This window comes from Tupaia chinensis, unplaced genomic scaffold (assembly GCF_000334495.1).
Source record: "Tupaia chinensis unplaced genomic scaffold, TupChi_1.0 Scaffold000215_1, whole genome shotgun sequence".
Taxonomy (NCBI): domain Eukaryota; kingdom Metazoa; phylum Chordata; class Mammalia; order Scandentia; family Tupaiidae; genus Tupaia; species Tupaia belangeri.
In genome coordinates this window covers 1,888,947-1,904,976 of record NW_006159690.1, presented here as the reverse complement: position 1 = coordinate 1,904,976, position 16,030 = coordinate 1,888,947, and the positions used below count along the sequence as shown (strand labels likewise).

The following is a 16,030-nucleotide window of genomic DNA, read 5'->3' as shown; positions in this document are numbered from 1 at the left end:
CTTCCCAGGGGGTGATTACTTCCTTTTTACCTTTCTGTCTCTCAGGCAAGTTCATATGCCCTACAGCAAAAATCTCTTAAAAAAAAGAAAAAGAAAAAAAAAAGAGTCTTCTCTATTTATTTTCTTTCATTCTTTCACTCCCCATTCTCTTTATTTCAATAAATATTCCTATAATTTTTTACCAAAATCGTTCTTCATGTCACCAGTACCCTCTATGTTTCTGTTGTAAATCCAGTGAGCTCAACTCACTTGACCTATCAGCAGCTTTTAACACAGTTAAATTCTTTTTTCCTTGGTTTATTCTATGTACTTGAATTTCCCAGGTACTGCACTTTCTTGTTTTCACTTTAATTTATACCTTTTCCATCTCTTTTGTGGATTCTTCCTTTTCTGATCTCTTCATCTAAAAGTACCCCAGACTGCTGTCCTTCTTTCCTCTCCACCCCTCCCCTTTCCTTTCTCTCCTCACCCTTTATTTCCTCACCGGGTGATGTTAACAAGTTCCATGGCATGGGTCACCAGGTGGCATGGTGGTTCAGGCACCAAATCCCATATAGCCAACTCTGCAATTCAAGTCCTGGACCCGGGTGTCTTGAAAATCATGCAAGCATGTGTGCAAGCATGCCCAAAATCCCAAGGGGAGCATGAAGGAGAAAGAAGTCACCCCTCAGGGTGATTCCTCACTTTCCCTTTCTCTGTCTCTCTCTGGTGAGCACACATACCCTACAGCAAAAACTAGGGGGAAAAAGGAGGAAAAAAAGTTCCATGACTTCATTTGAATACTACATAAATGTTATGCTAATGACTCCCTAAATTATATTTCCAGTACAGATCTTTCTCTGGAATTCTAGACTCAGCTACTTTTTCTAAATCCTCTTGTTCCAATTTGGATATGTGTTAAAGGTGCCTTCTCTGATACTACCATCTTGGTCTGAGCTGCCATCATCCTTCCCTGGATGATTGTAATAGCCTCAGAGTTGATTTCCCTGCCTCTGCCTTGCACTCTGTTTACTGCATAGCCACCAGAATGTTGCTTTAAAAACTTTGATTTCAAAGAGAGAGAGAGAATGTCATTCCTCTGCTCAAGATCTTTCTTTTTTCTTTAAAGAATTATTTTATTTAACTTTCTTTATTTTTAATTTGACCAGAGAAGGACAGAGTGAGCAAGAAAGAGAGAGAAAGAGAAAGTGAGAATGCAAGCTACCAAGTTCGGGGCTCGAACTGCAGTCAACCAGGTGGGAGTCCAGCGTCCTTAACCATCACACCACCTGCCGGCCCTCACTCTGCACAAGATCTTCTACAACTAACTCTTTCAGTCTGCTTAAAGGGCCATCCTCCCATTGAGTTCTACTCTGATAACCTTATTTAAATGTATAACTAGTGACTCTTTTGCCCAGACTTGGCTCTTGGACTTCTCATCCTCTTATTTAGATTTTTCTGTCTCATAACATTTACCGCCATTTTTTAAAATTTTTTTAAGAGAGAAAGGTTTTTGCCGTAGGGCACGTGTACTTGCCAGAGAGGCAGAGAGAGACAGACAGCAAGAAATCACCCCCCCAGGGGGATGGCCACACTGCAATCCCTTCTCCTCCATTCTCCTCTCAGGATCTTGGGCAGTCACGCACACACGCCTGGCGTGAGTTTAAACCCCTGGGTCTGGGACTCGAACTGCGGTCGACTACATGGGAGTCCAGTGATATAGCCATTACACCAACTGCTGGTCCCAAAATGCAGTTTCTTTCTAATATAGCATCTCCTATTTTCTCATTTATTCTCAAACGCTGAGAGTTTACTATGTGTTGCCAAGCATTGTGCTGAGGACTTACAGATATAAAACCAAGTTTTTATTATAACTTGAGTGTTGATTCAAATCAAAAACAATATGGGCCTTGCCAAGGAGTTGATATCTAAAAGGCAAAACTAATAATGTTGCTAAGATGTGGCAAAAAAACAAAAAATTGGCATATCCATGTATTTGGTTAATCTATTTTATGTTAGTTGGAGATCAGTGAACAAAATTATTACATTAGTAAGTATTAGTGATGAATTTGCTAAGAGCATAATTCTTAGCATAACACCTGAATTATGGATGTTATTTTCATTACAAAATAATTGGCCACAGGCTTTTTTTAAATAGTTAGCTTTGGTTGGGCCATTCGATGGCATAGAGGTTAAGATGGCTAGATCCCATGTGACAGAATGCAGTGGAGTCCTGGATCTAGTAGTTTGAAATACACACTGGATACATATGCAAGTATGCTCCAAATCCCGAGAATGGAGGAGAAGGAATTACAGTATGGTCATCCCCACTGGGGAGTGTTCTTTCACTTTCCCTCTGTCTCTGGCAAGTGCACATGTCCTAGAGCAAGAAAAAGAAAAATTAAAACGTTAACTTTGACTGAAACTGTACAGAGCATCAGCATTGTGTATATAAAATAAAATAAATGACCAAAGAGTTAGTCTATTTTATTTATATTAACTGATGATGATGTTTTAAAGGAACCTACTAAGCAGCGAGGTGACAAATGAATTTAAGGGTAAAACAAATCATTGTTTCTCTTTTTGTGGAAATTTATATGAGAGAGGAGCACAGTTATCATTTTGCAAAACTTGGATGCTTAAGTTTTGTTATTTTTGTAACATGACTAATGACTAAAAATTGAATATGGCAGAAAGAACTTTACACTTTCAGTGGAGACCCTCTAATTTTGAAAACTATTTGGAAACTCTGTTTTAAATTACTTAAAAAACAGGCTTGTTGATTTGCTTTTATTTGAACTATTGTAATGGGATTCTAAGAAGGCAGCCATTTTAAACAAATCTGATTAACATAATTTTATTAATATTTGGATATCATCAAAGTTACCAGAAAGCATTTAAAAAAAAAAAAAAACATAAGGAAAGTTTTTGTAAAAAGCTGTTTTTAACAGTTTGCAATGTTTGAGACATTACACTTAATAATGTACCTCCATTAATTAATTTGATCCTACACTCTGAGGGAAACATCGTTATTACTATTTCATAGATAAGAAAATGAAAAGAGATTAGCGTATGTTAAATTTTACAGTTAGTAAGCAGGAGAGCCTAGAATGAATCCTAACTCCCATCCTAGAGAACCAGTGTTAAAAATGAGGAAAAATGGGTCATTATTATACCATCATTTCAAATGCTCTGTATATTAGCGGGGGGGAGGGAAAAGCAGAGCAAATATTCTCCCTAAAACTTAAGCTGTTTTCTTTCTTTTCTTTTTCTTCTTTTTAAAACATCCTTGAAGTATTTAAAAAGTGCTGATGTCTGGGCCTCACTCCCAGGGACCCTGATTTAATTGTTTTGTGGTCAGATTCAGTTGTGGCTATTTGTTTAAGCTTCCCAGGTGACACTCTTCTAGTTGCCTCTCTTTTTTAGCTGTCCTTCCTGTGGTCCTTTCTGGTTTGGGTCCATACCCATGCCCTAATATTTTTAGTCTGTTTCTCTCAGGTTGATTTTGTTATTCTTACCCCCTATAATATTCTATTTTTTTAGAGAGAGATTTTTTGCTCTAGGGTGTGTGTTTGCCAGAGAGACAGAGACAGAAAATGAGAAATCGCCCCCAGGTGGGGTTGGCCACTCCGCAATCCCTCCTCCTCCATTTTCTTCTCAAGATTTTGGGCTCCTACACTCTGTGTGTTTCAATCTGCTGGGTCCAGGACTTGAACTGTGGTCAACCATGTGAGAGTCCAGTGACATAACCATTCTGCCATCTGTTGGCCTCACCCCTGTAATATTCTAAAGTCCCTTACAACTTGCTCCATTCTCAGTTCCAAATTCCTCCAGCCCAGATTGCTGAATCTGATCTCTAGGGTAGAGCCCAGAATCTGAATTTTATAGATTGTTCCCACATGATTCAGAGAATCCAGTCAGACTTAGAAAATAGCAGTAAGGCCTGCGTTCTCATCACCTGAGTCATAGTAATGCCTTTCAGAGAAAGACAGACAGCGTTCAATTTTTCTTACACACCGGTAGCATATTAAAGAACCTTTAAATTGGGACCAGCAGTTGGCATAATGGCTATGTCACTGGACTCCCATGTAGTCGACTGCAGTTCGAGTCCCAGGCCTGGTGGCTTAAACTTATGCCAGGTGCGTATGCGTGTGTGTCCAAGATCCTGAGAGGAGAATGGAGGAGAAGGGATTGCGTTGTGGCCATCCCCCCTGGGGGGTGATTTCTCTCTTTCTGTCTCTCCCTGTCTTTCTGGCAAACACACGCGTCCTATAGCAAAAACCTCTCAAAAAAAAAAAAAAAAAGGAACCTTTAAATTAACAAAGGTGATAATGAAGGTATAATTTTCTATAGATAGCCCCAGCAAAATATTTTTCTTTGTAATATTTATATAAAATAGCCCATTGTGTTTAATTACAATAGCTACAATAAAACTGAATACCACTCAAATCTACTCTTGTCATTAGAATAGTACATATATTAAGAATATTTTGTATCATTTGTTTCTTATATTTTTACTTGATTTATCCAATCTGTCCCTAAAAGAAAGTGGAGGAGTTAACCATCAGAATTATGAAGTATCAAAATGAGAGATGTATTGAAATTAGTCTTTTAAGAAAAACTGAAATGTTTTTCTTCCATTTTTTTCCCTTCAAACTTCAGTTCAATTCAGAGGAAATGATCTGTTATTAGCTTGTTCTGTCTAAAGAGTGTGTGGGGGTGGTGCTGTGGGAACTTAGTTACTGGTACTTCAAGGTGATCCCTTTAAAGGGAAATTACTTGTAAATGCTATACTTAATATCCTTGATGATTTTTTTTAGAAAAAAATTATGTTGTAGATAACTTGGGTGAACTAATATTCTGTAGGTGCATAAAAATTTTGGTTGCTTTAACAGTACTAATTAAAAACGTGTATGCATTGGAAGATCTGAATTTCTTTAAGAATAATTTATGGCATGCAACATGTAATATTTCTTTCCTTTCCAACTGCTTTCTATTATATGCTTAGGGTTTAGATCGCTCCAATTCCTGGGTTAACACTGGTGGTCCAAAAGCTGCCCCATGGGGAACCAACCCCAGTCCAAGTGCAGAATCAACACAGGTGGTGTTTACATTAGAGGTTTCTTTATTGGCTGCTGTTGTTTCCCTTTAGAACATTACTTTTTAGTCCCTATTGTGATTTCAGTGGCTTGCTTTCTTGAATGGTTGAAAAGTGTGCATTCGTGTTTACTTAGCACATTGTCCATCTATGCATGAATACCACGGATTGCCAGTAATGCTCTCCTCCTCCATTTCCCGTGTCTTCCGCCTTCTCTCTCTACACACCTGCCAGTATTTCAGTGCCTGCTGCTTGTGCAATTGATGGCTTTCATAACAGTTTCACTATAGGGCTAGCATATCTTTAGTAGGGATTTTTAGAAGCGATATATGGAAAAAACATTTTTTTTCCATTTGCTTTTGGCTTAAAGTATAGCTATGGCGTCCTTTTCATTTAGCATTTGCTACCTTGTCATTTTTTGCATAGTCACTGAATAGAAAGACTGATGATAAATTGAATTTAATGTACACTGTATGATTGTCATGCTGTGGATTAAATGCCAGAAACAAAAATTCCTTTTAACTTGTACCGTGTTGCAAAGTATGAAATTTGTTATCACATACAGTAGAATTAGGTTCTGCTTACTTAAGACAAGTTGCTTGATAGCTAATGTTGCATGATACCTCAAAATATACTTCTCATCTGTGTATTGGCTTTGAAGGAAAATTTTCTTATTCTTAACAAAAATTTTTAATTCTTCATTTAATTTATATATCATATTTGGTGTAATATACAAGTCTTAGCAGTGGTTTTGTGTAATAGGAAAATACGGAAAGAAATCATTCTAAACTTTGTCTTTACTGGATACAAAATTCTTGATTTGTTTTTTGGTCTGAGACCAGTTGAGAAGTATGTTTTTACTTTGTATATATTTTTATTAGCTATATGCATGTATATCAATCACACAGGTAAACATTTCATTCTTTGCAGCACTTTGAATATTATATCATTAAAATACTCATCTTTTTAAAGACTAAAAACATAGAGAGACCTTTCGGGTGTTTCTAATGCATTGTCTTTAAAGAAACTTAAAATGGTGAAAATGAGAAGAGAAAAAAAAAAAAAATAGATGGTTGTTGAAACCAACAATGAAAATCATTTTAAAATTGTACGTAATCCTTGAGCTGCAAAGTCATCCACTGCAAACGTTAATGTTTTCTCGTCGATTCATTCATCTTCACTCCATAGGCTATGGATCGAAGTTGTAATCGTATGTCTTCGCACACAGAGACGTCAAGTTTCTTACAAACATTAACGGGACGCTTACCAACTAAAAAGGTAGATTCATATGAAGACAATTCACAGAGGGGGAAAATAATTCCAACAATTAAGTAGATGTAAGATTTCTTTACATGACCAGTATGAGATACTACAATAGTCTGATTGTGTTTAAAATTCAATCTCAGCGAACACTGCTCATCTGATGCCTTTTTTGGGCAGATGGCTTCAAAGTAAGCTCTTGTACTTTATGATAATGTTTGTATCTTTGGGATTGATTATTTTTAGAATTTAGTGAATTCAAATTTGATCATCAATTTTTAGTACCTAAAAAATGTATCAATCCTTAATTCTCTTTCTGTAACTGCTTCTGTTTTGTGTTTTAAATCTCCAGGGAAAGGAAGATGAGTTAGAAAAATTATCACTCTTAGTAAGATGTATTGATTTGTTCCCCGTATGCACAGTTTTGTTAGTCCTGTTTTGTATTAGTGTACACTACTTTGCAAATGCTTGGTATGCATATCCATTATAAGGCAGGCGTATGCTGCTTTTTTTTTTTTTTTTTTAAAAGGCCTTAAATAAAACTTGAAAATTAATGGCTTATACCAGAGTTTAAGTTTTTAAAGGTATTTCCTAAATTGTACCAGCAAAGTTTGTAGCATGTATTTGCTATGTTAAAACATGTATTTAAGTTACGAATAAGATCTTATTTGTAACTGTGTTTGGTCTAGTGTCTTTTTGCGGGTACAATTTAGGAGGCTATTTTCCACCCATTTCCTATTAAAATTACATTTTACTCCAAGATAACATGTAATTTTTTCAGCCGTTCAGATGCTTGTTTCACATGAATAAATAGCCGTTTCGTTAATGGGTGTCTTCACTGCATCATTGAATGGTTCACATATCTTTATTTGGCTTATTCTCATTATGTCTTCGTTTGTATTTTTATTATTATTTGGCTTATGTTACCAGCAGATGTAACTGTGATAATAACTTTAGATTTGCTTCTGGATAGCTTTTCCATGAGGAGCTGGCTTTGCAGTGGGTTGTTTGCAGTGGCAGCGTTCGGGAATCAGCTTTGCAGCAGGCCTGGTTCTTTTTTGAGTTAATGGTGAGCAAACTAAATACATTCTTTAATATTTTTTTTCCTTGATGAAAGAGTTTGTGTTGGCTTATTTTTTATCTTGGAAGTCTTTTTTCTACTGCCCGTCTTACATGTGCCTCCAAGACAATCTCACGTGTGACGTCTCTGAATAATAAACACTGTGGGCTCAGCACAGTTTCAGTGGGAGTATAAAGTGTGGAGCTCATTTTTACTCCTTTTAGGGATTATTCAGAAACTAGCTCCTTTTTTCTTTTTTAATCCCATGGCACATTCTGTATATGTAAATATGTAAAGGTGGTACCATACGTTTTATATCAAGCAAAGATAAAAAGAGCTTTATGGATACCCACTACTCTGATTAGGGCTATAAAACTCTTAGGGAAATACTAGTTATAGCTAATAAAAAAAACCAAAACAGTGCTTTTTGCTTAATTGTATAAATGACATTAAAAACAACTAAATTGATATTTTAATAAATACATAGATACATATATTAAAATGTGTGTATATGTTTGTGTATATCAGACATATGTATACACATATACATTTTTTGAAAGCAACAAATATTTTTCATGTGGGTACAGTATGCTAGGATTTCCCTCTGAAGTAGGTATTACTAAGACACAGAGGGTTAAGTGACTTCTCTAAGTGTGCACAGCTTATTGGTAGCGAGAACTGTGATTCAAACCCAGGCTTTCTGGAAATATGGACCATCCTCTTCACTTTCTTCTTTAGTCTCTAGAAAACTGAAATCTCTGATACTTTTTCTGCTAAAAGACAAGTATATAAGAAAATAAGTAAGACAAGGAAACAGGTCCAGCCCGTGGTGCGGTAGTTAAGGTGGCTGGATCCCACATGGCCACTGCATGGTTAGAGTACCAGACCTTGCAGTTGGAAACATGCAGGGTGCATGTGCATGCATGGCCAAAATCCAGCGAGGAGAATGGAGAAGGGACTAAGGCAGGGCCGTTCACCCAGAGGGTGCTTGCTTTCTCTCTCTCTCTCTCTTCCTCTCTGTCTTTCCTCAGTGAGTATACCTGTTTTATAGCAAATTTTTAAAAATGAATAAAGAAAAGGGAAACAAATGAATGGGCAAGAGAAAGAAAGAAAAAAAGGAAACAAAAGGAGTTTCCAGAGTATTTCATGGGTTATTCTCAGCTCTTAAATGTTACCTATTTTGAGAATAATTAAATATCCCTTCTAAAACTTTACTAATATACAGGAAAAAATAAGTCAGGGACCATATGTAACTAACAAACTCATTTTTTTCCCTAGAAAATAAACACCACATTTTTAATTAGATAAAATTTGTAATTTTGACTTTTTATATTAAAGAATTATTTTAACTTTATTTATTTATTCATTTATTTGTTTTAATTTGATCAGAAAGGGACAGAGAGAGAGAGAGAGAGAAAGGGAGAGGAAGCCAGCCGCCAGCTCTGGGACTCAAACCACAGTTGGCCATGTGAGATCCAGTGCCCTTAACCACTATGCCATCTGCCAGCCCCAGTTTTGACTTTTTTAATAGTCTTATGTGTATGTTCAGATTTCTTAAGTATAAAATAGAGGCCAAGAATTAAGAATTGGCTATGCTATGTACTAACTGTAGAATTAACTTCAGTTCTCTGAATTTAAAGTTTCAGATTCTTTATTGCTATTAACATGGTGTTGAAATAAAGAATCTGTACTTGAAAGTATTCTGTAAATGTAAATCACCATTAATTTTTAGTTAATATTTTATTGTTAGTATTTGATCATCAAATATTTATTGTGTATCTACCAGATGCCATTATAAGCTAGAGGCTGAATATACTACATTGAAGATAGAGCTCCTTATCTTTTAAAGCTTACAGTTTGGAAGATATGGAATGGCAAATTATTGAATCTTAGAAATTTTTAATTAATTTCTTTTTCTTTTTTTTAGAGAGATTTTTACTATACGGTACGTGTGCCCAACAGAGAGACAGAGAGTGAAAAATCATCTCCTTGGGGGATGGCCACACCACAATCCCTTCTCCATTTTGGGCACAATCGCACATGCTCCTGGAGTGAGCTTCAAGCCTCTGGGTCCAGGACTTGAACCATGGTCAGCCATGTGGGAGTCCAGCAATGTAATCATTATGCTATCTGCTGGTCCCAATTAAAAATGCTAAAGAATAAATTTTTTTCTGTTGACATACACAGAAATTTTTTTCCTGATTATAAGTAGAATAATTTTTTTTAAAAAGAGATTTTTGCTACACTGTGCGTGTGCTCACTGGAGAGACAGAGAGACAAAAAACAAGACAAAACCCTCCTGGGGGAGTGGCCATACTGCAGTCTCTTCTCATCCATCCTCTACTCCACATCTTGGACATGCACACACATGCACCCGGTATGAGTTTTAAGCTGCCAGGTTCGGGACTTGAACCACAGTCAACTAAGTGGCAGTCCAGTGACATAACCATTATGCCATCTGCTGGTCCTAAGCGGGATAATTTTATGAAAGAATTTTAGTGATTGAGTTATATTGTGTTTGATATATATTTTTTAAGTTTACTTTTTTCTGTGAGAGAGAAACAAAAGTGGGGCACCCCTAACTGGGTCTTTATTTCATGATCCATTGCAGCTTCAACCAGGCTGGATCACAGGTATATGTCCTGTGTGTTCAGGGAGGTCCCGGGATGTGAACCCTGAACGTTCCCATGTGGATTCAGTTGTACCACCACATGGCCCAGGTGTTTCTTCAGCATATACAAAATATTGTAGGGAACTTAATCACAGTGTTTAAGAAGCTTAAAATGACTCAGCCATCCATTATATTTAATTGAATAGTATAGTGAAAAAATAACTCAACTGTTTAGAGTCATAGTAACTGTTAGTTATATCCGTAAAAACTTAAACTAAAGACTGTGATCTTTTTTCAGGTAAAGAGCATGGTGCACCACTTATACTTTAATGACAAACTTGATGCTCCTAGGAAAAGTCGTTTTCCAGAACGGTTCATGGATGACATAGCTGCTCTTGTCAGCACGATTGCTAGTGATATTGTTTCACGATTTCAGAAGGTAATCATAACTTTTTCCTGTCTTTATCCCTCTTTTAACCTAAGATTAAACTGTCCTACTTTTGTTTGGTTTTGCTTGATATTCTCTTTCCCAGGACACAGAAATGGTTGAGAGACTCAATACAAGCCTTGCATTCTTTCTCAATGATCTGTTGTCTGTTATGGACAGAGGATTTGTCTTCAGCCTTATAAAGTCCTGCTATAAACAGGTAAATATATAATTAGTAATAATTCATAATCGTGTGTGTGTGTGTGTGCATGTGTGTGTGTGTGTCTGTGTGTGGTGTTCTTAGGATCTCACTGTGTTGTGATCCTACTATCTTAGCCTTCCAAGTAGCTCAGACCACAGGTGCTGTACCACCCCACATGGTTTCTTTTAGGGCATGCTGGGAATTGAACCCAGGCCTAGCATATGACATCAGCCTGCCAAGCAGCAGTGTTCAGCATGGCCACTAAGGCACGAATGATTTTTAAAGCAGCTTCATTTTTTGCGACTCCCTCCTAATGCAACTCTGTGGAGTTTGGAATTATGCACAGATGTTTACCTAAGTGCCAGATGTCATTCATTATCTTACCTTTACTAAATGAAAAGCATCGTGGAACTTTTTCATGAACAGCTGATTTTGTTCTAAACATTTCATCCACTAATTAATGAAACCTGCCTTTTGGAAAACATTAGTATTGATCCTGATGGGCAACATGGGTAGTGAGCTATATAATTGTTCCAGAATTACCTTTTAAAGAAGCTGTAAAAATATACAAATTTCCATGTCCTCTCCCAGAATTATTGTGGAGTTTGAGTCCTGGTGGTAGGGATAGGAAGTGTGAGAAGCCTTGTGAAGCACTTCCTAGCAGGTCCACAGGTTCGTTTTGGGGCACTAGTGGTTAAGACTTCTTTTGGGTTGTCAGAAAAGTACCTTGTGTTTACCTGTATTTATAATGATCTATTTCCAGCTAAGGTACTGTAAAAATAATGGAGAATTTTTTTAAAGTGATCTGAAATTATTTTCGTGGTATACTTTTCCCTCACATTTTGATGAAGTTCCCTCATAAAGTACTTTGAGAAATAAAATATTAGTACTATATTGGAAATATAAGAATGTAGCCTCAGTTTAGTCAAAGAATTTGTACAATAAATCCTGTAGTTCCAATTTTTAATTTGTTTTGTTTTGTTAAGATTTTTGTCTTAGGTCATGTGTGCTCACCAGAGAGAAAGAGAGAGTGTGACAGGGGAAGTGAGAAATCACTCCATAAAGGAGAAGGCTACCCTGCAGTCCCTTTTCCTCTTGGGATTTGGGCATGCATGCACTCATGTTCAGCGTAATTTTCAAGCCCACGGTACCATTTGCTAGACCCCCAATTTTTACATTTTAATGGTAAACTCTGGATAAAGCTGACACTGTTACTTAAACCAGAAAAACCCCAAACTGTTTACTAAATACTGTTCTTTAATTCTTTAAGCTATTATCCTTGTGTTACTATTAGAGAAATAATATATTTAATTGTTGTTCTTTTATTTATGTAATGCTTATAGGTATCTTCAAAGCTTTATTCATTACCAAATCCAAGTGTCCTGGTATCCTTGAGGTTGGATTTTCTACGGATTGTCTGCAGCCACGAGCACTATGTTACGTTAAACTTACCCTGCAGCTTACTCACACCCCCTGCCTCTCCGTCACCTTCTGTTTCTTCTGCAACATCTCAGGTATGCAAGCATATGAACATACATTTTTTTTAGTTTATTTATTTCTGATCTTAACCTCTTTTTACTCTCATTTTTGAGATACTTCATTTCTGAGTAGACTTTTCCAGCCTAGATCAATTTCATGTGCTTGATAAGAGAAAAAAATTAATTTTACTTAAAAAGCCTGGAAAACATTATATTTTTGCACTTTATCATTGCAAAAAATCTTCTGGCCTGGGCTGGTCTTTGGCTTGATGTTTAATGTGGCTGGATCCCACATGGCTGACTACACAGTTCGAGTCCCAGCTCCAGTACCTTGAAAATCATACTGGGTGTGTGTACATGTGAGTGAAAGAGAAGGGATTGCAGTGTGGCTATTTCCCTCTGGAAACTGTTTTCCCACTTCCTTTTCTCTCTGTCTCTGTCCAGCAAGTGCATATGCCCTATGGCAAATTAAAAACAAAAACAAAAAACCTAAATCAACTAATTTCTGCATACTTTTTACCTGCCTAGCACACCCTTCCTAAAATAAATGAAGCTGGTCTTTTGCTTTCATTCCATTTCCTTGCCAAAGATATGGCTACACAGACAGGGACACATTAATCATAGGTATGGTTCTTAAAACCTTAAGTAAGGGGCCGGCAGGTGGCGTGGTGGTTAAGGGTACTGGACTCCCACATGGCCAACCATGGTTTGAGTCCCGGACCTGGCAGCTTGCTTTCTTACTTTCTCTCTTTCTCTCTCTCTCTCTCTGTCCTCTCTGGTCAAATTTAAATAGATAGATAGATAGATAGATAGATAGATAGATAGATAGATAGATAGATAGATAAAATAATTCTTTTTAAAAAAAACCCTTAAATAAAACACATTTGTTTACATCTGACTCGTTGGTGAACATCTTGTTAAATCAGAAAATTCTCATAGAATTTCTTCCATTATCTTTTTGCTCACTTTCTTGTTTAGTTAAATGATGTAGTTACATCATTTTCAGGTTGTTATAGGTAGCAGAGACATCACTCTTTTGGGGGCAGGGGGAAGGCCAGAAAAGGATTATTAGAAAGATTATTATTTCTTCCTAAAGAAATCTGAAATCTGTCCTTGTTTCTTTTAAAAAATTCTACATGGGTGGGGCTGGCAGGTGTGATGGTGGTTAGGGGTGCTATACTCTCACACAACTGACCACAGTTCAGACCTGGTGGCTTGCTTTCTTGCTTTTTCTCTCTCTCTGTTTGCTCTGGTCAAATTGAAAATAACAATAATGGTAAATGAAATTAAAGAAATAATATTTTTAAAAAAAGAAATGATACATGGTTGATCTTGTATATGGAATATTTCTTGGGGGATGCTATTTTACAGTTTTAAAACTTTTTGAAACTCAGCAAGTAAGCCATAAAATGGTAGCAATTTTCCAGAGGTAGTGTCTTTTCTAAAAAAAAAAAAAAATTTACTGGTATTTGGAATTTATCTGGAAACCAGTAGCCTTGACTATGAATATTTCTTTTGTACTCTGGGTTAAGTACATATTTTGTCATTTGGATTCAATTGCCTTTATTCTATTAGGAGTATAATTCCAACATACTAAATAGCTAAGAGAAAAAGGACAAAGCAGATGGAACTGTTTCAACAATAGAAAAAGGAAATTGAAAATAATTAAAATTTCGAGTATTTATTAAATTATTTTAATATCTTAATAGTAAAATTAATTTATAAAATAATTTTCCTATTGTTTCCTATACCAAAAGTAAGAGCTGTTACTTTCTCCAGTGTTGATAGTAGTAATATAAGATTACCTACCCCAGGTAAAGTTTCTCTCACTTTCAGATAATACCCACTTTCATTTATTGTGATGCTCTATCTATAGGACATTTTCTTATGCAGCTGTTACAGTTTTGTTCTGTCTTCTCCCCAGAGTTCTGGATTTTCCACAAATGTACAAGACCAAAAGATTGCAAATATGTTTGAGTTGTCCGTGCCTTTCCGCCAACAGCATTATTTGGCAGGACTTGTGCTGACAGAGCTGGCTGTCATTTTAGACCCTGATGCTGAAGGGTGAGTAGACCAGTTCTTGCCCTGTAGAATATCCATCTGGTTGAGGACAATGGAACTTACGGTCCCACTTACACTTCCTAAGATTCACAAGAATATGTTTTTCCACTTTTTTTCTACTTCTCTTATTTATTGAGTTACACATTCATGTTATTTCTATAGTTCATCAATTTAAGAAAGTTTTTTTTTTCATATTTTATCACCTCTGAATTTGTCATTTGTCTTCATATTGGTGGAATATTATGACTCACTTGGTGGCATTCTTTTTCTTAATAGTACATAAAATAAATTGTGCACATTAGTAAATGGGTTAGATTAGTTGATATACAGTAGACTTCAAATAAACTAGTCTTCTATTTGATTCTTCATGAAAAAAATTATCATTTTTTATTATATTTTATATCATTTTATTTCAAAATTTTTCCTGTAAACAAATCTTATTAAGTTTGAAAACTTCCAAAGTTGTGTACACTTTTATAGGGTTTTTGGAAATTGATATAGTCAGAAAAGAAAGATATATCATCTGATGATTTGAATTTATGTAAATAGCTTAATGTAATATGGTCTAGCATCTCTTATGAGCTGCAACATCCATCTTAAGAGTTATTATTAAAAATCTGTATGACCATAACTCATTTGGGTAATAATGCTTTTTAATAAATGTTTCTAATAGGATATAAGTTTATAAAATGTAATTGAAACTCATGAAAAAGCTCCAGAGAACCTTTAAATGGGCTTTACAAGGCTCCTCTGATGTATTTGATGAATGAATGAACGAGGAGGTTTGTAACGTTCTTAAGCACTATGTCAAGGACATAGTCTCAATAAACTACTAAAGGCCGAATCTATAAATGAAAGGTGTGTGTTTTTCCACAATGGTAACTTGGTAAGTTTGGAACCTATTTTAAAGAAATAGAGTTTCACACGGTGTCTCACAGAGCTGTAGGAGTCTGAGGAGATGCTGAATGGGTTTCCGAGTGTGCTGGAGTGGGGTGTGTGTGTGTGTGTGTGTGTGTGTGTATGTGTGTGTATGTGCACGTGCGGTCAGAGTTTGGCATATGACGAGGGCAAACCACGTAGATAAAACTCTGGGCTCCCACCCCTGCTTTCCACCACTTTCATATTTTGCCACTTGACAAGTGAGTATAATGTCATTTGAAAGAAAAATAAAGGGATTCACTATTTGGGGGGAAAAAAATCAGAAAACGACTTCTGTAGACATACTGACTTTCTTTGATAACTAAGGTATCTCAACTATTTGAATCTGTACTTCAATGTTTTTACTTGATATGTCTAGATATTTTTGTTTATAAATAATAGAAAATCATTCTTCTGACCAGCTTTATTTAAGGAGGAGAACTTATTATGTCATGATTACAAGAAAGATAGGGTTTTTTTTTAACACAGTGCTGTCAGTTCCGTGATAACATGGTTAGGGTGTTTTATCAATCTTATCTCTGCTAGAAGTATCAGCTTTATTCTAAGGCTTGTGGTTCTCCTGACTGGAAGATGGATGCAACTGGTAGTTAAGATTAAATGCATGCTTGTTCATGTCTGGCAGGAGGAGGGGGACAAAACCTCTTCCCACACATACAAGGTCAGTCTTCCCTGTGGACTGTCTGAACTCACCCGTCTATCCTGTACTGCCACAGTCACCAGAGCTACCCCAGGCTGCCGAATGAATTAGATGGGTTCTATTCAGTCTTATCCTTAGACTGATGTCAGTCCATGAGCTGTTTGTTACAGAGTACAAGATGAGGAGCTTGTGCCTAAATGTAAATGAACTGTGTCATTAAACCATTAAACACAGCATTTAGTTCATAGGACTGTTTTTTTTTTTTTTTCTGTAGACCT

At 36.3% G+C, this 16,030-nt stretch overlaps 1 protein-coding gene across 2 annotated transcripts in view; it reads left to right on the top strand.

The window, feature by feature from the left end:
- Positions 1-16,030, top strand: part of DOCK7 (dedicator of cytokinesis 7) — a 213,522-nt gene that overhangs the window by 115,745 nt on the left and 81,747 nt on the right. For both annotated transcript variants that reach the window (XM_006147525.3, XM_006147522.3), the window contains exons 22-27: positions 6,266-6,355; positions 7,311-7,406; positions 10,307-10,447; positions 10,542-10,655; positions 11,981-12,151; positions 14,040-14,179. In XM_006147525.3, coding sequence (XP_006147587.1) covers positions 6,266-6,355; positions 7,311-7,406; positions 10,307-10,447; positions 10,542-10,655; positions 11,981-12,151; positions 14,040-14,179 — 752 coding nt within the window. The remainder of the gene's footprint in view (positions 1-6,265; positions 6,356-7,310; positions 7,407-10,306; positions 10,448-10,541; positions 10,656-11,980; positions 12,152-14,039; positions 14,180-16,030) is intronic.